The 24533-nt window shown below is 45.3% G+C and overlaps 2 protein-coding genes across 6 annotated transcripts in view; both read right to left on the minus strand.

The window, feature by feature from the left end:
- Nucleotides 1-7053: 7053 nt before the first annotated feature.
- Nucleotides 7054-13197, minus strand: LOC110976414 (calcyclin-binding protein-like). Its single transcript, XM_022229662.2, has 6 exons — nucleotides 12791-13197; nucleotides 11676-11889; nucleotides 10417-10513; nucleotides 9568-9667; nucleotides 8814-8914; nucleotides 7054-8557 (listed from the first exon to the last, which is right to left on the minus strand). Exons 1-6 carry the CDS (start codon nucleotides 12815-12817, stop codon nucleotides 8407-8409), a joined length of 690 nt encoding a protein of 229 aa, XP_022085354.2. The 5' UTR covers nucleotides 12818-13197; the 3' UTR covers nucleotides 7054-8406.
- Nucleotides 13198-20065: 6868 nt separating this feature from the next.
- The window catches only part of LOC110976326 (nuclear receptor subfamily 5 group A member 2-like), a 32212-nt gene continuing 27744 nt past the window's right edge, over nucleotides 20066-24533 (minus strand). For all 5 annotated transcript variants that reach the window (XM_022229507.2, XM_022229506.2, XM_022229505.2 and 2 more), the window contains exon 5: nucleotides 20066-23983. In XM_022229507.2, coding sequence (XP_022085199.1) covers nucleotides 23736-23983 — 248 coding nt within the window. In that variant the 3' untranslated portion in view covers nucleotides 20066-23735. The remainder of the gene's footprint in view (nucleotides 23984-24533) is intronic.

Raw genomic sequence — 24533 nt, forward strand, 5'->3', positions numbered from 1 at the left:
GGAGAAGGTTTCGATGAAGAACCCGTGTCCGCCCCAGTCCATTCTCAGGTTTGACCTCATACACAGGCATGTCGTCCTGCATCTGCCTGATGACAGTGTGTATTTTCTCCTCCCAGTAGGCTCTCAGCTTTCCTGGACCACCGGTCTCGTTCAGGTTTCTTACCAGCACTCGGTCTCCAGGCTGTAGGCTGACGCCATGTAGCTTTTTGTTGTACAGTTTCCGGTTGCGGAGCGCTGTCTTGGAGCTATGTCTGGAGGCTAGGGCGTATGCTTGCTCCATCTGGGCCTTCCATTTTGCAACATAGTCAGCATGGTTGGTAGCTGAGCCTTCTGTACTTGCTGGAAGGTTGAAGGAGATATCTGTCGGAAGGCGGGGTGGTCTACCATACAAAAGATAGAAGGGTGAATACCCCGTAGCCTCGTTGCGGGTGCAATTGTATGCATGTACGACTTTATCAAGTGATGCCTTCCAGTTTGATTTCTGTTCTTCAGGTAGAGTTCGCAACATGGACAGTAGGGTTCTGTTGAATCTCTCAACCTGTCCATTTCCCTGCGGATGATAGGGAGTTGTACGTGATTGTTCAATACCACACAGCTGCTGAAGTCGGTGGAACAGCTGGTTCTCGAACTCCCGGCCCTGGTCATGGTGCAACCTTCGAGGGAACCCGAACTTCAGGGCGAAGTCGTTGAAAATCTTCTCCGCAGCTGTTCTGCCAGACTTGTTGGTTGTGGCATAGGCCTGGGAAAATCGGGTGAAATGATCCACTACGACCAAAATATACTCGTATCCACCTCTACTGCGCTCCAAGTGCAAGAAGTCGATGGACACTAACTCAAATGGCTCTGTGGTAGTGATGCTCTGCATAGGGGCACGCGTTGGCTTGTTGGGTCGTCGCTGTTTCAGGCAGGGGCACTCTTGAGTGACGTAGTGTTCGATGTCTTTCTGCATATGGGGCCAGTAGAACCGATCTCGGGCAAGGCTGAGCACTCTGTCTGCTCCCAGGTGGCCCATTTCGTTATGTAGTTCCCGGTACACCCGCCGTCTGTGTTTCTGGGGGAGAACAAGTTGTCGCTGGGACCCTCGCTGCCGGTAGAGTCTTCCCTGTTTGAGATGTAATTTCTCCCACTCATGGAGAAGAGCTTTCGTCTCTGGATTTCTGCTTCTCTCATGCTTCTTGGGTCGTCGGTTGCGGCTGACATACTCCAGTACCGGTCCTATCCCAGGGTCTGCTCGCTGGTCAGCAGCCATCTCCTGATCTGTTACATCTTGGATTCCCTCACTGTTGGGGGGGATTGAGGAGGTGATTGCTGCTATCCATGAGAGTCCTGACTGCTGCGCTTTAACAGCCTTGATAGTGGCATCAATTGCCATTGGGGTTGTCTCCAGGGTGCAATCGGCCATGTACTTCTCGAAGTCGAGGGGTAATCGTGAGAGGGTGTCAGCATCGATATTGGATTTTCCTGGCTTATACTTTATGTCGAAGTTGAAGTCTGACAACTCCGCCACCCAACGATATCCCGTGGCGTTCAACCGGGCAGAGGTGAGGACATAGGTGAGCGGGTTGTTATCAGTGTAGACCGTGAACGACTTTGCGTAGTATAGGTAGTCACGGAATTTCTCGCATATCGCCCACTTCATGGCCAGGAATTCTAACTTGCCCGAGTGTAAGTTGTAGTTCTTCTCTGCCGGAGTGAGAGTTCGCGACCCATAACCGATGGTTCTGAGCTTTCCCTGTTGCCGCTGATAGAGGATAGCTCCCAACCCCTCATTGGACGCATCTGTATGAAGGACAAAGGGGAGGGAGAAGTCAGGGTATGCCATCACAGGTGGATTGGTCAGCCGGTCAAGAATGGAGTTCAGAATTTGCTGGTGTTCGCTTGTCCAGGTGATTGGTTGCTTAGAGGGGACCTGTCCTGCACCTTGTTTGGCGGGCTTCACCTTGCCTCGTTGAGTGGTATGGTGTTGGGGTTTCTCTCGGTTGCGTGGGCTGACAGTGAGAAGGTCATACAGGGGTTTGGCTACCCGGGAGAAATCCTGTATATACCGTCTGTAATAACCAAGGAAACCAAGTAATTTCCTCAGCTCTCCTACAGTTCCTGGTACCTTGCCCTTCAAGGCTTGGACGGCGCTGATGTCAGCAGGGTCCATCTTGTGTCCTTCTGCAGAGACAACACGGCCAAGGTATCGGACCTCCCGCTGAAACAGGCGGCACTTACTGGGCTTCAGTTTGATTCCATGTTGTTGTAAGCGATGGAGTACCTTGCGGATGTTTTCCAAGTGGTCTTCAAAGGACGTACCATACACCAGTATGTCATCCAGGTAAATGACGGCTATTTCCCCTGTCAGACCCTCGAGGCACGTCTCCATACACCGTTGAAACACCGCTGGGGCGTTCGTGAGGCCAAAGGGTATTCTCAGCCACTCGTACAATCCCCATGGGGTCACAAAGGCTGTCATGGGTCTGCTGTTTTCTGCCATGAATCCCTGATGGTAGGCTTTACCCTGGTCAAGGGTGGAGAACCAAGAGTTCCCGCCTAAACCATCAAGGACGTCTTGGATCCTCGGAATGGGTTGCCGGTCCGGAATTGTCTTGTTGTTCAGCTCCCGGTAGTCAATACAGAGACGAAGACTGCCGTCCTTTTTTCTAACACAGACTATGGGAGAAGAATACGGAGAGGTAGACTTGGCGATCCACCCCCTGTTTATGAGATCTTGGAGGTACTCTTTCACCTCTTTGTAGAGGGGGCGGGGTACCGAAAGATAGGTCTTCTGGACGGGTTTGTCATCTTTGAGTTGGATGTTCATCTTGAGGTTAGTGATACACCCCATGTCACTGTCATCTTTGGCAAAGGCCCCAGCCTCTTCCTTCAGCATTTCTTCTGCTGCTTGTCTCTGCTCTTCAGACAGATGACTGAGGTCTACTGGCGGAGTCCACTCTGATGGCTTTTGGTGCTGTGGAACAGTCACTTTATTAACCCGCACCTGTGAGTTTTGGGAGGCTTCATGAGTCGGGGTACGTTCGTCAAAGCAGGGAAGAAGTGACCTGACCTGTTGCAGATCGCCAAGGATAGTTCGGCCTCTGATGAAGACGTCGTGTCCAGAGTGATTAGTCACTGGCACACGAATGTGTGAACAAGAACCAGCCTGTATTGTTACACAGCACTCTCCTACATCTGCTTCCTCTGGCCATGGCGTACTGATGTTGGGCTCGAATAGCACTGGGATGTCTTCGCTGACGGGTCCTGTCATAACCCGGCAAGCCACTGCTCTCGTTGTTCCCTTTGGAATCATTACACCTTTCTTTCCCACTCTGACTTGGCACAGGCTATCAGGACTATCATCATGAAGGAGACTAACCAGGGCCTTGATGGCTGCAGACTTCATCCTGGGAAACCCCGAGCGTAGGATGCCCCTGGTGTCGCCTTCATGCGCTTTCGTGAACTGTTCAATGACGTTGTACCCGATGATGGGTTCACACACATCTGGGGTTACAAGCATGGGTACTTGCAGCTTTTGGGTTGTCTGATTTCCCTCCTCACTCAGCGAGAACCCAGCTTCGATCCAACCGTCAAATGGGATGGGGGTTGAATTTGCAGCTCTCACATCCAATGGGGTCTCGCCCAGCAACTGATGAAGGGGTCGTAAGGGGACGTGTGCGAAATGTTGTCGAAACCACGAACGGGGAAGAAGAGAGATCTGGGACCCTGTGTCCCAAAGTGCCTCTGTCCGCTGCCCATCAATGTAGCAGTGCACCATGCATCTGTTCCCGACTAGACGACTCACTTTCTTGTGTTGTCTCGGGGTGAGGTGTGCACATACTTGGGCTGTTACTCCTGTCCTCTGCTCCTCCATTGTGGTTTCTCTATGCTGGGACTTTGTCACTGGGGTGGTTACTGCTCGCCCCTCGGCGGTAACCCTTGGCCGTTTCCCGACTGGTTGCTGCAGTTCCGCATGTAGTGGTCAGGTGATCCACACTTGAAGCAGTGTCGACACTGGTCACCAACACCTTGTGTCTGGCATCCCTGGCAGCCCCACTTCCTGGGAGGGCCCCGGGGGCGGGTCGCTCTGCTGCTCGCTGCATTGGCGGACTGGTTGCCGCCTGCTTGCAGAGCTGTGACCAAGGCAGCAACCTGCTGCTTCAGCTCCTTCACGTCTTCAACTAGAGGGTTAGGCTTGGGGGTCTTGGTGGGTGCTGGTTCAGGTGTGTTCTGAGAGACGCTGCTGACTGTAACGGGTCGTGACCCGTTCATCTTCTGCTGAAGCTCTGCCTCATGACTGGCTGCTATATTCAGCTTCTCTAGTAGCTCCTCGTCAGTGATGTTCTGGTCCTGGAGATACGGGCGCATGTCGGTCCGTACCCCCTCACTGCGGAATCCTGTCTGGAGTGAGTGAAGGAACATCGCCCTCACCTGTTCCGCCTCATACTTTGGGCCTGCAGTCAATTCCTTAGAGACGAACCGGACCTTCTGTTGCAAATCCATGGCTCGGATCAGGAACTCCTGGGGACTTTCCTTGACATCTTGCCGGGCCCTCGACAGCTGGTAGTAAAGCTCGGTAGCATCCCTCTCCCCGTAGTGTGACCTTAGGATGCGACGCAAGTCAGCTAGGTTGAGCGAAGATTTTCCCTCAAGGTAACTTCTCAGGCGTGACGCTGGGTTAATGGCCCTGATGACGGCCTCTACCACCTCTCTCTCCTTGTATTTTCTCGCCAACCCCGCCTCAATCTGATGCATTAGGGACAAAAAGGTTATTTTGTCCTTCTGCCCCGCGTCACCAATTTGCCCAAAGATTTTAAACTCCCTCCGGAACACCGGGCCAGCTGCTACCTCTGTGGATGAAGGGGCACACGTCTGGCTTGATACAGCTGCCTCCTCCTCCTGCGGTGTGCCTGATGGGGCCCCCTTCAGCACTGACAGTACTTTTTCAAGTACTGCAAGGCCCTCATCCTCCTGGCTCTCTACGTCATCACTGCTGAGGTGCTTCCTCACTCGTCGGAGAAGGGCTGAGTTGGTCTTCCCATCTCCCTCCTCCAGGCCGAGTTCTGCATATACAGCCAGCAGGACATCCCTGGTTGCTGACTGCAGCCGCACATGAACATCGGCGTCCACCTCATCCAGGGATGCCATCTCTCTCTTACAGGGGGGGGCACTGGTTGCTGGGAGATCGGGTCCGCTATGTCATTCGTGGTGCTGCCCTCTCCGCTGCATCACAGGTTCTAGTCACAGGACAGGCGCATGTCGTCTAGCTTGTCAGAGTTGCATAACAAACAGACGCACCTGTCCTGGCAAGGTCGCCAAATGTAAGCCAGCCCCGAGGGGTTGGTGGAAAGGTAATCTGAAAATGAGCAAAGTTATGCAAACATCAGTAATTGTTGCAAAACTGGACAACGTCTTTAATCACTGGCTGCTCATCAAGGAATCTTTCATCATGTAATCAACACCTTCTTTCGCACTAACAAATTATCGCTCAAACTTATAACCATTCAGAAGGTCTAAATAGTACATTCAATCCCAAAGAAATGAAACTCTAACTAATGGACGAAAGAAACATAATACACAAAATTTTCATACATGCATAGAAGTATGGCAAGAGCACAATTGTCAAATACTCATTTAGATCCTTAAACTATACTGTGTCTTTTCACCGGGCTGAGTTGCGCAAGTAAGTGAACCAAAATAAGAGTGAAGTCAATCCTATTAAATATGCACAAGAAAAATGTGTGTTCTTGGCCCTACTAGTTTTCACATGGTTTGGCACTTGCAGCTGCTGCCATATAAGCACATGGTCGAAGATAAACGACCTGTTATCTCAATCAGTGCCTGTGGTCACTACCCAGTGAACCACATGGGCACATCCTGTCTCCCCTACCCTCGCCCGAATACTAATGAGTTAGGGCTTGGTTCCAGGAATGCGTGACTCATCTCTGCTTGGACCATTTCCTGTCCAATGTAGGATAGCCACAGACACTGTACATATACTTGCAATATAAAATGCATGGTCCAACTCTACTGAGTTTCTCCAGAAAGTGACGAGAGCGGACACTCAATTCAACACTTTCAAAAGTTATGAACAAGTGGAAAAGTACTAAATTACACATTCGTCCACATCCTCTATGCACGTAAAGAAATACCTCTAAGTATGAGAAATCGCTCTTATCAACGTAATAATCTGGCAAGTGGCACTCCAAAACCTGTCACTTTTCTAAGGTTATATAAACTCAATCAACATCTGGCATCTCCTACTGGAAACTTAAATAAACTTCCTCAAACTTTCCAAAACTGGAACCCAAATCCTTGTTTTTCCTGTTTCCCGTGAAACTATCATTTGGGAAGTTTCAGAAAACACAAATCAAAGTTAAACATTTCTCTAGTTGCTTTGCTTTCTTTTAAGCCAAATTTTAACTGAAATCACTGGGTTCAAGAAAGACAAAACAGTATCAATCCTACAATTACGTAAATACAACTAAGTCTAAAATATGAGATACATGTATAGTGAAAGGAAATGAACATACCTGAAAATGAGCAAAGTTATGCAAACATCAGTAATTGTTGCAAAACTGGACAACGTCTTTAATCACTGGCTGCTCATCAAGGAATGCTTGAGACCGCCAAGGTGAACAAAGAGGGTGAAGTTCCATTTCCTGCTGGGTGCCTTAGCCAATCAGAAGGAAGTGACCATGGCAACTGGGTCACTGCCCAGCTGACCAACTGTACAGGCTAAAAGTGAGCATGTGCTAGCCACAAGAGCACAGGAAAAGTGCATGAGGCAAACATACGGGGAAAGACTATTTTTTTTTGTGGGGGGGGGAATTTCCTAAAACTTTCTCTCAGCTTTCGGAGGGGCCCTACAAAAGTAATCATGGAGGTATCCTAATTATTTAACTAAAATTTGGTTAAAAAGCCATTTGTATACAGCTTAGGTGTGCCTGTTGATCATCGTGCATTTCAAATAATCCTATAATCAAAAGTACAGGATTTTTCCCAAATAGTCGGTGCATCACTTGTTGCTCTGCACAAGAACGTGAGACGGACTTGATAGAGGGCAGTCACCACTGACCTGTCTCCACAGCATCCGTTTAATAATACAAACACAGAAGTCTTTCGCTAATTAACTTACAAAAGATCTACATTTTTTCACATTCCATGATCACTCAGACTGTGATAGTGTTGTGTGAAGGGTGAAAAAAATTAATGTTGACTTACCTCACCAAAACTGAGATACAATTTTTCGTCACACTTTTAAAAAGAAGATATAAGCATTCCAGGTTTCCATTTTTTTTCACGGAATAACAAAACACGGAGATGTAAAATTATGCTTGGCAACACGACAATTTTGTGAGGATTTTACCTTGTCTTCACATAAGCGGATATGGTCAGTCAAATCTCTAAAATGCGATGTGAAGTCTACAAGCATGGCCAACGACCAATCCAGTCCATCTGCACAGTAAGAGTGGCAGTACTGTATCCAGGCCCATCAGGTTTTCAAGCCGACTTGTGATGTTCACATCTTTCAATTCTCATTCGACATTCTTCATTACCTCTGGCCAAAGAAAGGCAAAGTTGAGCTATATATGCAATCACATATATGCAGCCAAACCACAGTTCACAACCATGCACAACGCATGACATCTAGATGCTCAACCAACCATAAAAACTTCACGTGTGAAATTAGGCTCCAATAACATTTGGGCTTTATTTTCCTTTAAAAAAAACCTCCCTGCCCACAATTCTGACCCATGATTCGAACCCACACCCCAGGCATCACAAACCATAATGCTGTAACCACTTGGCTACCGCAATTCACACAAATTGATGGTGTTTTTACTGTTGATATAACGATGAACAGCTGCAACGTGAGTCTAATACACATTGGGCATGTGCAATATAAACACAACCACCGTGGTTTGGCTTCATACGTATGGTTGCATACATATCTCGCAAAGTTTACGTCCAAAACCGTTTCAAAAATACTTCATTGTTGCGCCCTCCATCGCTTATTTACAGGGTCATGAGTAAAAAAAGAAACATGCCAACATTATACGTAACTCTGAAAATGCCTCACAAAAGTCTTCAAGAAACCAACAGGACAGAATTGAAAGGAAGAGTGACTACCCAGCCCTGCAGGCAATCTGCGTAGACTTTGGAATGCTCTTCACAACCACCGAGTCTTTTAGAAACAGACTCGGGACCAACCTCATGAAGCCGCTGGGCAGGAACAATCTGCTAAAGATTAGCAAAGGAAGGTTACCAGCCAACATGTCACAGTGTGTATACTGCCTGCCACTGGTACCCTGATCGTTTCAGCTTGGCGGATAGATTGGCTAAGCAAGATTCCCTGCAGAGTTGCTCTGGATACAGCTCCCCCTACCCCCCACTTGGCTCCCCTCCCCCCTCGTCCCAGGGGGGTTACATCATCCCAGCCCCTTGCTTGTCCCTCGACTCAGTCCAGGCCTTGGCAATGGTCCGCTTCATCTCGTCGTCTCCTTCGTCGTACATCTTCTTCATCAAGTCCATGATGCCTGAGCTGGGGTCCGCGTCCTTGTCCATCTCGGGTGTACTGAATGAAAAAAAAAAGAGACCAAGTGGGGGGGGTTCAGAAAGTTTCTCTTAGCTCGATCCACTCGGGAGGTTCCAACAACGCCTCACTGATATCAAATTTTCACATCTCTGCAAACGAACCCTCCACTCGGTCCAGGGTGCGCAAAATTTTTGCTCGGTTCATGATCTGGAGCATGGCGAAAGTGGTCTCCCCAGTGGAATGATCCACACGTTCAAGGTCTGGAAGGGTTATCATTTGTGATCCCCTGTCTCACCTGTCCTTGTCCTTCAGCCTCTGCTCCACCTGTGTCAGGTATTTCCAGCTGTTGCCCTGGTCTCTCTTCTTCAGGAAAATCACAACGTCATCCGTCTTGATCTGAAAACGAAACGGATGTCGTGGACGGTGAGCTTTCAGTCCGAGGTCGTTTCTTGACTCCAAACACTGCCCTGATTTTGGCTATCAAGTCCTTCGTCAGCCAATAACTCAACACTCTTTCTTGTCTTGATGACCTCTGGTGAGGGGTCGCCAAGTAAGCACACAAAGCCAGCGTTTTCTTCGGTATTTGGGCATTCAGTTTTCAAATTCCCAAGAACTCCAACAAAAAATTTGATGAAGATGTATGCTTTTCAAACTTTGCGTTTCCAAACATGGTGTCCTCTGTTTGTCTTCTCCTGAAGACGATCAGCATATTGCTACTTGAAGCAGTTCTCTTCAGAACCACTTCCCCTTCTAAGAAGAGATACGTCGTTGTACCTGAAAACTTTCTCCGACCATATCATCTCACCATGCAAAGCTTCAAATCACACTTATGGCGCCCAAAATAGGCTACCTGGCGTCTTACAGACGTCGTTCCGGCTACAACATTCTCTGTAGCATGCCAAATTTATTGTGAATTTGCAAAAACGAGAAAAAATAAGGTCTACCGTTCAAGATGGAGTTGAAACAAAGATTTCAACTGCCCCCCCCAGTATTTACACAGCGCCCTCTTCAGTCATGCAAATGGCCAATGGCTCGGAGGAAACCATTACCTTGAAGTGGCTCTCTTTGGGAAGGATGGCTCTGAGGAGGCCATTGATGGCAAGCTGATGATTGGCATCTCGTAGATTGTTGGCTACTAACTTGAAGGAGCTAAATTAAACAGAGCAAGGAACGCAGAAAGTGCGTAGTGAGACAATTATGGCTGCTCCCTCTGAGACAAGTGACGATTTGAACAAAAACATCATTGGTAAATAGTACCTTTAATTATCAAGTGATGACTATTAAAAAACTGATTTTAAAAAAACCAATGAGCTAAGACGTTATTGTCCCCTCAAAATAATCCTTTCTCGCGCTCAATGCCAAGCTGGTTTTGCCAAAGGTGAAGATGAAAGTGCAGTGAGTCATCCTCAAGTGGCTGTGCACTGGGCAACTGCAGGCTATAATCAGACAGGCTCGTTAGCCCCTGCCAACTACCTCCAAATAGAACATTTCCGGTTCACCAACACGTGCATTAGAAAATCACATGTGATGACATCTACCAAAGAGGGAACAGTAATGTTTTGCACGCTGTGAATCAGAACGTGAACACAACATGTGCATGACAGGCACTGACATGGGTGCAAATCTAGGCGCATGACCTTGATACACTATCAACCCCTGCCGCACGCTCCTGGCATGACCAGGGTATGGGAAATCTTCTCTTAACATCCCCGATGTTTGAACGAAATTCAACAGGAGGTCAGAGATGGCAACTCTTGCCAATCCCCCATCTCTTTGCAAAGATCCCCCCCCCGAATAAAAGCCTGCTCTCCCCTTACAAACTTGTTTGTGTTTCTAAAAACTAAAAACTGTGGAGGCCAGGCGTGGAACTCTTTCCATCTTTAGGGGCACACACTCACTTTTCTCCGTACTCCACCGACACGTTCTCGGCTGGGATGGAATGCACGCCATTCAGAGTGACGTAGATTTTCACAAACTTGTCCGACTGGTCCCAGCCTGTTGGAGGGACAGAAAAACAAAACAAGAGAGAGTCGCGTATGAAAAAAAAGTGACTTGGAGGCAGCGCTGTAGGTTGCGACCAAAACAGTCGCATTTGCGACCAAATGTTTGATTCTTATCGCTAATCGCGACCATGATTTGTGTCATTAGCCGCCCACCTTGTCAGTCATATTTCACGAACAATCACTGCCCAGTTTTCTTCTACGTGCACCAAGCGATGTCTCTCAAGATGACCACGCGTTTTTTTCTCCGTCTTACATGTACTATGTACACAGCATGAGCCCACGTTAACTACAATGTAACTTACATGTAGTTGCATACACGCAGGTACAGGTACTAGGTACCAGAGTCGACTGGTTTGTGGTCACACACTGTACAGGGTGTATGGGGAGCTGGGGAGCTGAGCTGTTTCGCGTATTCAATTCATCTAAATGCACTAGCAGTTTATGCATGCGACGATTCCAGTGCAATGAACTTGTTTCAGTCCCAAATGTACTTGAAGTTTGAAACCAAAGCTTCCCTTGGTCCAGTCCGGTCCCAGGTACGAAATGCTCAAACATAAGTGAACAAACATGCCTTGTCTTTTCTTTCATCTTTTTTTTCATATAATTGGTCGCCATTTTTTATTTATTCCACAAGCACAAAATCCGAAGCCTGTCTGTCCTGCAGATAATTGACAGAATAATTTTTCGGGGAATTTGTCAGATATTCGTAGGCCTAACTTGTGTAGTTTGCAAATATGTGTACAGTATGTACAAAAATCGACAGGTCTGGTGCCTAACTTTTCTTTTCTAGGAGCCAGTGGCTCCTCATTATAATTTTCTCCGTACAGTACCGAATGGAGAATTGTAGAAATTCAGCACAATCATTTGAAATACCCCATCCCCTTTAAATACTTACGGGAAAACACTTATCACAACTTTGCCATATTTCATCTAGTATCATTCAGATGTACATCCCATGAGAGTTGTTTCTTCAGATCACAATGCAACCAAAGCCTCAACTTTCAATCTTTTCAAAGCAGTTACAAAGAGGAACACGGATACAGATAGGAGTGGGCTCTGAATCAGCGCCTTCTCCAATACCATACCGACTTTCTTTTGAAAGTGGCCATCTGATTGTATGATTTTGCCAGGAGTCATATTTACATCGTGCTCACCGTATGTCTTGATAGTTGTCGTCGCGAGCTGTTTCTGCTTCTGCCCAGCCGGAGTTGCCCTTGCCGTTTCCCCCCCGCCGCCCATCGATGACGCCTTCTCTTTCTGTGCAATCTCTGCCTCCAGGCGACCCTTTTCAATGGACAGGACCCCCTTGACGCGCTGGCGGTCGGCGAGGTGAATCAACTTGTTGACCTCTTCCAAGTCCAGTTTCAGCTGCAGAACATCGAGAGATTATCGCAATCAGAATTTTTGCCAAACTGACCGAGTAAACTAGACAGGTTTGTGGTAGCATCATGAATCTTGTTTTTGAGTATGTGGGGTTCTGAAATGAATCGGTGGTACTCAACGTTTTGGGTAGTATGCTCCGTCCTCTGTCAGAAGACTGCAGATGATGGACAGAGCATACTGTCCGAAACGTTGAGCACCCCCAGTCCTGTCAGAACCCTACATACTCGCAAGAAATACATCTATGGTGCTAATGCAAACCTATCTAGTTTACTTGCTACCTCCACCTTGAAAAGCTCTGAATCTCAAACTGACCGAGCCCAACGTTAGACAGCATGAGAAAACATACAAACTGCCCCGGGGAATGCGGCAAACTTTCAGTTGATACTACTGGCGATGGTTACAAGTGGGCAAAATCTATTGTCTCTCTCTTACTTTTCTAAATAGATTGGACCACGTATACACCTGCACTGCACATAGCTTGTGTCAGAAAAATGAGCACGAAAAATTTTGCGGGGGGGGTGCATACATGTATGTGCTGTCCGCCATCATTACCTCCTTTGCATTTCTTTTTTCGACCATCTTCCATAACCTCAAATTAGAAAGACAAGACAACTGGTTGATGGCAGAAATATAGTATCGCCTAATCATTTAGTAAGATTGACAGATTGCAAAGATTAACCAACCACACACAACACAGTCAAGTCATCACATTAGCAGCCAGATATGGAACTGCATAGGCCTATGGTGATTTCCCTACCTCCATGATATGATGTTGATGGACTAATTTCCCCCAAAAAACCTGACAAAATACAGTAAAACCATCCATAGTATAATCATAATGTGAATATAATAGTCACTCCTGGTAATGCCTGATCCTCAGACATACCTGTTCAATATGCGTGACTCCTGCCATTATTTGGTTATCCGTCCGTGAGTCTGATACTGGGTGCAGTTCGTGTTTATCGTTTGCCTCCTCGCTTGTGGTTTAAAGGCACTTTGTTTCTTGCACTTAGGCTAGGTCTGCAGCCTCGACCTATTGAGCCTAGTCTTATTTTCTCGCGGTGTGGAATCTTTTTCTCAGTTTACAATATGTGTAAACACAACAAACTTCTTCCTTTCAGACTAAGGGAAAACAAGACTTATGTCTATAACTTGAGCCTTTTGGCATCACACCCTGGCTCCAATGTTTGCTGTTAACTTCGTTGGTGATTTTCCGGGCTCTTTTCCAGAGATTTCTCACCGTGTCAACACTCGTGTGGAGATTTCTCAACGACCGTGTTTTAAAGACTGGCCCTATGTGCCTCACGCCATGTGTAACCATTTACATACGTCAGGGTGCGGATCTCAGAAGAGGAGCGCCCTCAAGTGAGGGGCAAAGTCGCACTCAACAAGCGAGCCGAGCACGTGGTTTCTTCAACCTTGTAAAAGAGAACCGTCGCGATTTAATTTTTGGCATCTGTAAACTGAACATCTACAGCTATCTCAAAATTGACCTGCCGAATAGGCAATAATTATGCCCTTAGCCAAAACTAAATAAAGTTCATAGGATATTGTCTAGCAGTTTTCTGGCAGGCTCATGGAGAAAGGCATGCGTTCCCGGAGCGTGAAGATGTGGCTATTAACCAATACATGTAGTCCTCAATCCTCAAATTTCAATAATTATGATGATTGTACATACACCCTTGGGGGGTTTGGGTAAATTTGGGGCTTAACCCTCCATAACATGCATTTACTGGTAAAGATGGTGTATCCGGTTGATAAGAGAGACACACTAGCACTGCGCGCGTCCACTGCAAATTGATGAGTAATCCATCCATGATCTCTACGCATGGAGTAACCATATGAATCGGAAGTTAATGTGGGTGTTCATCCGAGTTTGTAATCAGTGGTATGCGCGTGTACGCTTGTATGACAGAGTCACCGGACTGGATCAAACCAAAGATCCTATGGGCCCTCTGGGCCAAGAGCTGGACCAAGAGAGGGCGCCATTTTATTAGCACCAGAGGCTCCTTTGGACAGAACTTAACTTCGCAGGTTCACGAACGACAAGGAAATGCACGAGTTACGGTCGCATGCATTTCCACCAATGATGGGGTGCTTCTGCTAGAGGCAGATAGCACTGCAAAGCCACCTGCGAATACAAGGCGCGCCTACGTGACAGCCAAACCTGCAATTATAGGAAGCCATTTTTGATCTTGTTCCCTCAATCTATCATATTCAATGTAATCTGTTATGGGATGGTGCCAGACCATTTTGGGTTAAAAGCCTCACTTTCATTTTTTTTTCAAATATGGGTTGTAACATTCAGATATAATTTTTTCACAAATGTTAAGTTATATTCTAAACGTAAACAGGCATGAATACGTGGTGAACTTATATTCCATCGCTGCCATTTTTACTCTCAAGTTCCCCAAATGAAAAGTTAACCTCACTTTCGATGCAAGATGGCCGACACATTAATACAGTCGAAAGTCTTAAGGACCGATTCGTGGCAAATACAGGGATAGCACTTAACGGCTTTTCAAAGCAAATGGTCACCAAATACAGAGTGCAGGGGGTCCAATAATGTCAAGTGAGGGCGTCATTACATTAGCGTAGTAAGCTGAGTTCAAAAGCTTTGGCTATCAAGTAAAATAATTTGTAGGTCAATATGAAAGCCACCCCCAATCGAGGGAGCAGATCCGCAAACTCTTACCCGAGAAATCGTTTTGAAAGGTTATCCCTTCCTGGCCCTCCAGTTTTTGTGGGAAAAAAAGGAAAAAGAAAAGATATAAAACGTAGGAGCAGGAACCATTGTCGGGTCTACTTGTATAAATGTAACAAAGGAAAATACGGATTCAGATAGTTTTTTTCATGCTTATCGTCCTACTTGAAGTAATAAACTTAAAAAGGTCCATCCTTGTTGATAGGAATTCCACGGAATTCGGTGCTACACAGCCTTTCCCCCCAAATCCCACCCGCTGTTCCAGTTCGTCCTTGCCATCTAGAACAAACTGCACTGGCTCGCTTACGCCTTCATTACTCACTCCCTCTGGAGTCTGCGTACTGCCCTGAGCTGATCGCTTAACCCCGGGTTCCGAGAAGAAAAATTGAAGCATTTTTATGATTTCGCGACTCGCCTTGTAGAGACCGAGCTGAAATAAATCTTTGGGAGAAACAATGTAATAGTTGCTCTGCACGAACAGGCACGACCAGGATGCAGGGGGAGGGGCTGAAATGGGGGAGTGAGGACACTTGACAAACTTCCAGACATGAACAAGTCATCGAATGGAAGTGTTTGGTATAGATTTTTGTCTGGGACGAAAATATTCAAAACTAATTCGCAGGAGGTGGCCTTCGACTCAACAAACAAACGTTGATGAAAAATACAACCCAATCATTATCTTCAGTAACGAATGAAAGTCAGAAAATGCAAAAAAAGAAACTGCATCGTTGTAATCGTCACTATGGTATGAGCTTCATTTCTTCCCAATAATTCTTTTCAATTTCACACACATCAGCAAGTCATTTTCCCGTATATTTTATCTGAATAGTTGGACAAATGTCAAGATGGATTGGTATTTGACATTACTTTTCAAAACTGCAATATCTACATAGCAGGAAGTCACATTTGGATGCCGAAGATACATGTCGTTACCGAATTCAATGTATTAATTATAAGTGGACGTCGATACACAAAACTTGAGAGATTAGCATTGCAAATTACAAGATCCGATTCACGGTAGAGGTGATAATCCATCAATTATAAAAGATCCGTGAAGACGAATAGATACATGGGCATGCAAGTTGGAACAGTGCGAATTACAGTGCTAATTTGTAGTAAAGCAAGGCACGCCCCAAAAAAAAAACCACGAGAAAATGAGGAACGTATGGCCTGGGTGATCAAGTAAATTTTAACAAAACTTCACGATAGACACTGCCAGTCCAAAATAAAGAACATAGCCCCAAAATGTTGTTTTGTCGAGATTCGTTGTTCATTATAAAGACACTTAATGCAAAAGACTTGCAGAAAAATACAGCAAAGAAGACAAAGTCAGAAATAGCATTGCTCTCGAGTCTAAGTTTTCTCAATTATTTACAATCTTATGTATAATCTGCCCTCATTAGATGCAGTGTTAGTCACACTAAATGAAAACCTACACCAGAACTTTTGTTCGTGCAATCGCCTGTAAGGAAAAAACCTGGAACCGCTTGTACAGTGGATATAGGGAACATACATCGCTTTGCATTATTTTCAGACAGCGCAATATAATATCCAGGGTCCGGGTCAAATATTATGATAATGAATGGCCCTGCATCGTGTCCAGTGGTCACATTTAGCCGTGTCCAGTCTGCAGCGGTAGCCCATACAGTATGCTCCGTGGCCAGGCATCGTGTGTCTGAAATACTGGCCAGACAACCTTGAGACGAAATTTGAGCCATTGAGCAAGGCAGGCGTAATCAAAACCAGGCTGGGGAACGCGTGCAATAACCCCCTCCCCCAACAATCGATAGCCACGCACAAACTGGACAGGCATGGTCCCCCCCGCGCGCTATGCTGACGCATTACGTAAGCCGCCCAATACAGACACAATTATTGTCTCGATCAGCAAAGCTGTTGAGCGTTACAAGAATGGGTGGTGTACAGTACATGTACAGTACATGTTCAGTTTTTACGTAGGAGCCTCTGACGATTTTTGCCACCCAATTTTCTACTATTCATTTAAGCAACAACCGAGATTGATTGACAAGAGGAAAAATCCAGATGTTGTTCAGGAAAGAAGAGGGTTGGGAACACGAAATGCGAAAAGTGACTCCAAATTTAGTTTTGCCAAGATTTCTACGGCGGGAAAGCCCAACCTTTTTAAATAATATAATATCAACAAACCCCAGCAAGCCTCGCTTACGCATGAGAGTTTCTAACATGGAGGTAGGAAGAGACCTCGCATCAGACATGTGTGTCTTTGTTCGAGCCCGAGCAGGTAAATGCGCCGCTGTGACTATTCACGCACTGAATAGCATCATGCTGGCACTCCCATAATTATGCCATAAAAGGCATAAGTATATGAAACAGGAATGAAATTGGAGGAAAATGAAACATCCACAAAAAAAAAACCAAACCACCAAAGGGTGCGACCATGACCCCGCAACAGTGTAGGGGCAGTGCATAGGCATCCCTTAAATTTAAAACACCTACAACTATCATCCCGATAAAACAAACAAAAGACACTGCGGGAATGATTTACAACTTGTAGTTGGAAGTAAACCAGGTAAAGACACTGGCATATGTGACCTACTCTGTGAAAATGAGTCTATAGTCGCCAAAGTCACTTTGGAGTAAAACGTCCTTTGGAATAATTTCGCACAGTGTAAATTAATAGGACCCTACAGCATTTTTCACCATGGAGTATTCACTTTTATCAGGATGCCAAACTGAGCGATACATCAAAACAAAAACCTCAATTTGCTCTTTCCAAAACAAATGAAAACTCAAAAAGTGGCTCTGGCGACTTATGACTCATTTTAACAGAGTGGGTCCCATATGTTTTCTTTAACTGATTACATAAAAATTGGGAAGCTGCACTCCAAATTTCGACCAGGGCCCAAAATAATTTTGTCTACTGTTCGCTCCCATACACCCACCGTACCAACATCTGGACATGCAAATTACCCACGCCAGCGACTCCCAGTTCACCATATATCACGTGATGCCCGCTCTTGCCGCAGCCCGGCCATTTTACGACTGGAAGGGCTCGGCCGGATCAGTAGAACCATACGGTGTGCCTGTAACAAACCGTGTTTATCCATTCTTCTTACGAATTTTACATGTTGTTACCGGTAGTTTTTTTTAAGTGAAGAGAAGGACCGCCGAACTGCAGTAAACACGCACATGTATATTAATTTCCATCTTCTGGCCCGATTGCTATAGTGCTATTGGGCTGTCACTTGGATTACCATATAACAGTCCCTGATAGCGAAAATCAGAACATAAAGAAAAAAATTAGAAACGGAGATATCTTTTTTAGAAATAGAGATATCACCATTAATAGTAACAGAGATATTTACATTTCACGATTAAATGTTAACTTTGCGCGTCTATAGAAATAGAGATATATCATGCTCGCCACGCGTGAGGCTGTGCATTTTGAAGTACATTAATACACCGTGACATGTATGCATACATGCTGGTATAATTCACTCGATGGACTGCCAGTCTGGATTCCACTGACAAGCTTGATTATTAAACAGAGGCATCAGCATAGACAGGGTTCCCCTTTACGAAAGAAACTTCACCCTGTTGAAAAGATGTCCATACGATGTGGTAATCGCGAGCCCCCCTGCCACATGTTACACAAGGTGACGAGTTGGAAGCCATTTTTTACTTCCTTTCCGGTAATCCTGAGGTAATCGCGGGGGGGGGAGCAATCACAGGGGAAAGGGAGTGAACAGCACAAATTTGCCTATAATACCTCGGAATTAACCCCCACCAGTCACGGTTCGCCCGTCTCCTGCTGCTGAGTGTCCCCCTTGAGACGCCCAAGCACGAGGTTTCAAAGCCAAGTCAACGACTTGGAGCCGTCCCACGCAATGCAACACAACATGACTGAGTCTGACGGTGTGATTTTCCGTTTGTAATTTAACATCTTGGTGTATCAACATTCGCTTCAAGTTAAAGGCTCCACCTGTCACTCTCTTTGCAGATGCTCCTTCGAAAAATTATGTTCCCAATCCACAAAAGCTTCGATTTCCCTGGTCCTCGCAAAGCTTTTCACATGTGCAGTGAGTGTAGTTGAGAGTTACATGTAACTGTGTTTCTTTCCGTATTACAGGAAACAAGGGGAAAAAAAGAGATCAATGATATCGGAACGCGATATCCGTTTATTGGAACCAATTTCCGAGAAAAAGAAAATGATTCCAGCATAAAGCGGAACAAGGATGTCGGAATTAACCGCAACTTTAATACGTGCCCCTGACTGTACCAGCGCTTAAGCACGAAGTATGATGATCGAACAGTGAACCAGCTTGGTGTTTCAAAAAGGCAAGTTCATTCGTGAACGAAGCTCGCGTATACGAGTGGGCGTGTGACCCCGCTGCTGATAGCGCGCGCGAGCGTATCTCTGTTCCCAAATGACCTTGGACGCGCTTATTTGGGGGGATTCGCTGTTGGAGTATCGAACTAGCTCGTTAATCAGCGTACACTACGGTGAATAATTCAGAAACCACATTTTCTTATTTACGCCCCGAAAGGCCCCCACCATATGGGCTTGGAGTGTGGCTTTGGATGTAGTTATACCCAGGCCGGATGAAACGGTCCGTTGACCCTACGCTGGTCAAGATACCATCAATTCAAAACCTATAGTTTGAAGCTTCCCTCAAATCGAAAATTTGGAGAAGGCTACAGCTACGAAAACGTTTGATTTCGTTTTGTCTCGCCTGCGCTTTTGCGTGTTTTAAGGTTTTATGTTACACTAGTATTTTCGTAAGCCCCACAATATTATTCGTCGGCTCCCTATCCGCCTTGAGCAGAAGCACCCCATCATCGGTTGAAAAGAGCCATGTTGGTCGGGAGTGCTCATTTTGTTGGTAATGATGCGACCGTAGTGCTTTCATTTCACGGTCGTCTTTGAACCAGCGATGCGCATTTACTGCCAAAGGATCCCCCGTTGCTAGGAAAATCACCCCGTCTTGGCCCGGCTCAGGGCCCATAGGTAGGCACAGTGCCTTCTCGGCCTAGTTAACAATCCAGTTTCCCTTCAGTTACACATTGTACCATTCTTTTCGTAGACCAACCACGGACGTATATAAAAAAAACCTGGACTTGCAACGCCTTTGTATGAAAAAGAAGCCAACCAGCGGCCATTTTACCGAGCCGAATACAAAGGCGTGGGTTGGCTCCCTACTATTGACGTCAGGAAGAACAAAGGCGGGCATTACCAGGAAAGCTTTGTATTCGGCTCGGTAAAATGGCTGCGAGTGGATTCAATGACTCTATAAGCTGATTAAGGGCATTGCGAGTCCAGATTTTATTATACACGTCCGTGAGACCAACCCTCCCCCCCAAAAAAAACACTAAGCCCCGTCCTCCATCTGCCTATTTGCTTAAGAGAAAAAACGATTCAAAGTGTTACAAACGAACGCAACACATTACATACTCGAACGACAACACAATTTCCACACCAAATTTTGTAGACAAACATCGTACAAGGTTTGTTTTAATTATCTTACAATGGTAAAAGTTTTCTTTCAATAATACTTACAGATTTTTTCACAGTGATAGAGAGTTGTTTCTGATTAATTTTAAAGACAATGAAAACAAATCCATTAGTAAGTGAATTTCACAGCGTGCAGTTGGTGTCAAAAATACTTTTTTTTCAGAGCCGTTTTTCCGAAACAGCTTTTTTTGCATATCATTATACATACTTATCTATTTTTGTTACAAAAGAAACTGACAGCCTTCGTTTCATGAACCCTGTTTAGAGTGAGTAAACAATGGAATTCACAATTGTTTTTACTGTTAAACCTTAACTGAGGAGAACAGAGGAACGCCAGCGATAGTTTGTGCGTTTTAAGACATACTTTAAAAAAATAAGAGAATACCTTAAATAACAATACGCCAAAGGTGAAAGAATGTCAGACCCAATGCTTCCACACAAACTGCACATCCTTTGATCTGCAATTTTTGCGATAAATGATTCCAACCCTTTCCCCGAATACACATGCACTCCGCATGTACTGACACTTATTTCCCCCATCTCCAGACAACACCCGAGTCTGGGACCGCTGACGCAGCAATGAAACGCCATCCCCATAACCACCGTGTATTCCAGGCACACGACCAACAATGGCGGCAGCCGGAGACATTTGGGTGAAATTTCGCTTTTTCCTTCATACGCTGCATGCTTTCAAAAAGAAAAACGCTGGCAATTGGCATTTCGGTTGGCAGAACATAAAAACGAGCTTTTAAGCACAATAGAGTACCATGACACAAAGCAACAGAAAAATACATTACCCCTTCCTTAAACCAAAAACCACACCAAATTCAAATCACAGTTTTTGGAATTGTGCGCCGCAAAATGGCCTTTTTGGGCAGGCCATTATAATACGTGTAGTTCCCACTGTGCTCGGCTCCAATACCGTGCACACGGAGCTGTTGCTATGGGAACACATGAACACTTTCTTCATTTATATGTGTCTGTTGACGATGACACGGACGCTTATTACCTCTTGCTCAATTAGACACCAAGGCAACAAGTAATTGAAGCGTTTTTTCTCTTCCTCGGGTCTCTGCTTCGAAGTGCAACCAGATATATCCACGGGTTTCCCAAACAGCATCCAACGGATAAAAATAACCCCACATCGTAACTCCAGAACGATTCAACGAAGCTTACAAAAACTTCACACTCTTTCACAGACGTTTTACATAAGACCACCGACTAAAGAATTTGAAGTTGAAGTTACTAGACATATGTAGTACAAGACAACGAACGTTTTCCTTGAAACCTTAACTTCAATGTGCCTCTTAGCTTACAACGTAATCCACTAATAAGGTACCATCTCATTAAAAAGGGATGGCCTGAAAAAGACCATACTACATGATTACGACACCCGAGAAGGACCCAGCATCGCAGAAGAAAAGAAAAGAGATAGACTTGTGCCTTGCAGATTAACCTATTGATGAACATAGCGATTAGAGGGAGGAACCCGCAACAAACATGGCAGCCTCCATAAACAGCCTCCAAGTATCAACTGTTTTCAAGATGTACTCAAGATTCAACTGTCGATTGATAACCCCAAAACGTGTATCGTGTGTACAATACATCTCGAAGACCAAAGAAGGAAGCGTTTCTTTGTGCAGAATCCCAACTGGACATTTGAAGCTGATTTGTCAACCCACAGGCGTACTTGGTTTGGGTCAAACTCGGTCGTTCTACTGGGTCAAACTCGGTATTGTACATCAATTACGCAGAATCCATCGAGTAAATATTTCTGCCAAGTGTTGTACAAACAGAAAGTGGCGAAATCAAACAGTACTGAGTGCCTATGCAGTCATCCTATTTGTGTCTATTGAGAGTACGAAATTTGAAGGGATGCTAATTTCGCCAGTGTTTCCCTAATTATAATATTTATAAGTTGATCACAGGATGTGCACTAATCAGCAGCGAGCTAAATGCAAAGACACTTTCTTTGTTTTTTGTTGGACTGAACATGACAATACGTTTCACCGACAACAAAGTCGACCTGGTCAAAAATGCAGTTCGACAGTAACTGACAAGTCAGTAGGACCGATGGATATAATGCATATGCCAACTTTGAGAAACGCAACCATATCAAGGAGAGTTTACACAGTGGCATCCGGACGAATATGGCTATATAATTTTGTCGTTTCCTTCGCGCCTAAGTTTAGGACACTGTGAGTAATACATCAATATTTATTCCATTTGGATTGAATTTCCCATCAGAAAAAGTTGATCTCCCGAAATGCCAAGGTTTTACAACAAAACAAAGCGACAATTCATCAGTCGTTACAGTGAAGTTCCAACACGAAAAAAAAATCTAAAATAAAACTTCTACAGAAATATAATTATTATGATAATTCTGTACATTTATACTTAAGCTATGTAGTACTTTACAAAAAAGTCCACCCCATTGGTCTTCTTAAATCTGACGCTAGCCGGGTTTTTTTGCAGATGACTTCTCAAGACTGTTCAATATGTGGTCATAAAGACTCTCAAAATTGTATGATCATTTCGTATAACTACAAGGCCTACTTCACTTTAAAAAAAATTCACTCAGTTTTAGGGTTGGCGCCAAGCTTTTTAAGCAGAGTATGGGGCCGTGAACATAGGAGGAAAGATATTCGTAAAAACCTTTGGTTTTTATCTTTGGCTTGGCATATCTGATACCTGTCATTTTTTTAGAGCTGGCGCTTGGCGCTATGTTCTCTTCAAATACAACAATCTTTTATAATGTTACTTCAATATACCAACCAACAGCAGGGCCAGATGGAGGGGTAGTTTTCATGGGAGGGGTGGTTTCATAGGGGGAGGGGATCAAATGTTGTCACTACCCTTCTTTAAACGACACAACTCTGCCAAAGACAAGGCTCCTTTGATGTTAAGCCGCCGCCATTTTAAGGCAGGGCCAATGGCAAGCACCAATGTTCATTATACCTTCGCTCTCATAACTCTGTATTTTTGAATGACAACCCATTTTCTCAACGCAAGACACGTCCGTAAGCAATCGAACGCCTGCCGCCGAACAACCCCGGCCTTCAGGGTCTTGTTTAGAACGCGTCGCCGGTAAACCTCGGTAAAAAAACAAGAAACTGGCGAACAAGCCCGGGATGCGACAACACACCAAAATGCATCTCACCCGATCCTCCTGGACGGGATTCTGACGTGTCCTTACATGGCAAGCTACCCTTGCATGGGAAAAAGACCCATACAGATGTTTCAGTCTGGTTCGTTGCTGACCTGGAGAGTGTTACACTGAATTATTACACGAGGATCAAGACCGGGAGCAGTGTCTTGTATACTTTCATCATTACAAGGGTACTGTTTTTACATCAAATGTACTCAAGTACCGAACTCTCCCAACCATCTTTTTAACCGTAATTTTCACAGCCAAGCTTTTTTACTCTTGTAGATTAAAAATAATCGACACTCTTTGGCTCAGAGTCACTGTCTCTGCAGAGCGGAGGGCCACTCATCAAACAGCCGCCGGAGCAGATATCCTTCATGATCTAGTGTCGCCATTTGTCCTTTCTCCGCGCAAAATTATTAAGGGGCCTGGGATTTGTTGGGTCCCCAGGTCTGGCGCGCCTGCTCCGTCTGCCAACGGCCGTTGCACGCTCACTTTCTCTTGCTGTGGAGCATCTCCATGAGTAGACTGTTGTATGGGACCTCGCCTTCCATGTGGCGGTTGTACAGGTATTGCTCCCCTCGCTGGCTGACCTGCCGGATCTCGGGAAGCAAGCGGAGCATCAGGCCGAACTTGTCGTTGATGCCCGGGTAGTTGGCCATCGTGTAGTCCATCAAAGCCCCGCTGATGCGGTCCTGGCAACTGTCGATAATATGCTTATCTTGGAGAGTATTTACATCTAACATTCAGAAAGAGACGAAAAGGGAGAACAAGAACTTAGACGTTTGAAACATTTGCCGAGTTCGAGTAGGTACAGCTGAGTCGATTTAAACCCTAGAACAGGCATGCTCGAACTTAAAATGAGATTCACTTTAGCTGACCTACATAGAAAATTTTAGAAAATCTTATATAAGCCACCCTCTGAGTTGCCATAGACACAAAGATCGACATGGTCATTATATCCCACTCTGAAATTTCCATATCTGAAAATCTGTTCAATGTCTGCAATGTTTTCATCAGCCGCAAAATTGACAGCTGGCAAACGCCTTTTTTTCGAGAGCAATATTTTTCAGTGTCTAATTTCCTTTCGGCAACTTGGTTTAATGACTACTCGTGTTGCGACGCCCAAGCAAACGAGATATTTACACTTCCGCTGGGCAAAAAAAAATGAACAATCTGCTCTCACCACTGGCAAAATTGACAATAAATTCTATTATACTCTAAAACAACAAAGGTACTGGAAATTTTCCCTTTTTTATATGAATATGCGAGGGCTAGGGATCTTCGAA

Source organism: Acanthaster planci, linkage group LG11 (genome assembly GCF_054643075.1).
Source record: "Acanthaster planci isolate LZ-2023a linkage group LG11, COTS_SCS, whole genome shotgun sequence".
Classification (NCBI taxonomy): Eukaryota; Metazoa; Echinodermata; class Asteroidea; order Valvatida; family Acanthasteridae; genus Acanthaster; species Acanthaster planci.

Bases quoted from the DNA above. Each gene is read 5' to 3' on its own strand.
- LOC110976414 (XM_022229662.2), bottom strand. From the start codon at position 12,817: ATGGCAGGAGTCACGCATATTGAACAG. The intron at 9,668-10,416 runs GTGAGTGTGTGC...TGTTTAATTTAG, and splicing joins TCGGTGGAGTACGGAGAAAA to CTCCTTCAAGTTAGTAGCCA. The intron at 8,915-9,567 runs GTAATGGTTTCC...TTTCGTTTTCAG, and splicing joins CCAAAGAGAGCCACTTCAAG to ATCAAGACGGATGACGTTGT.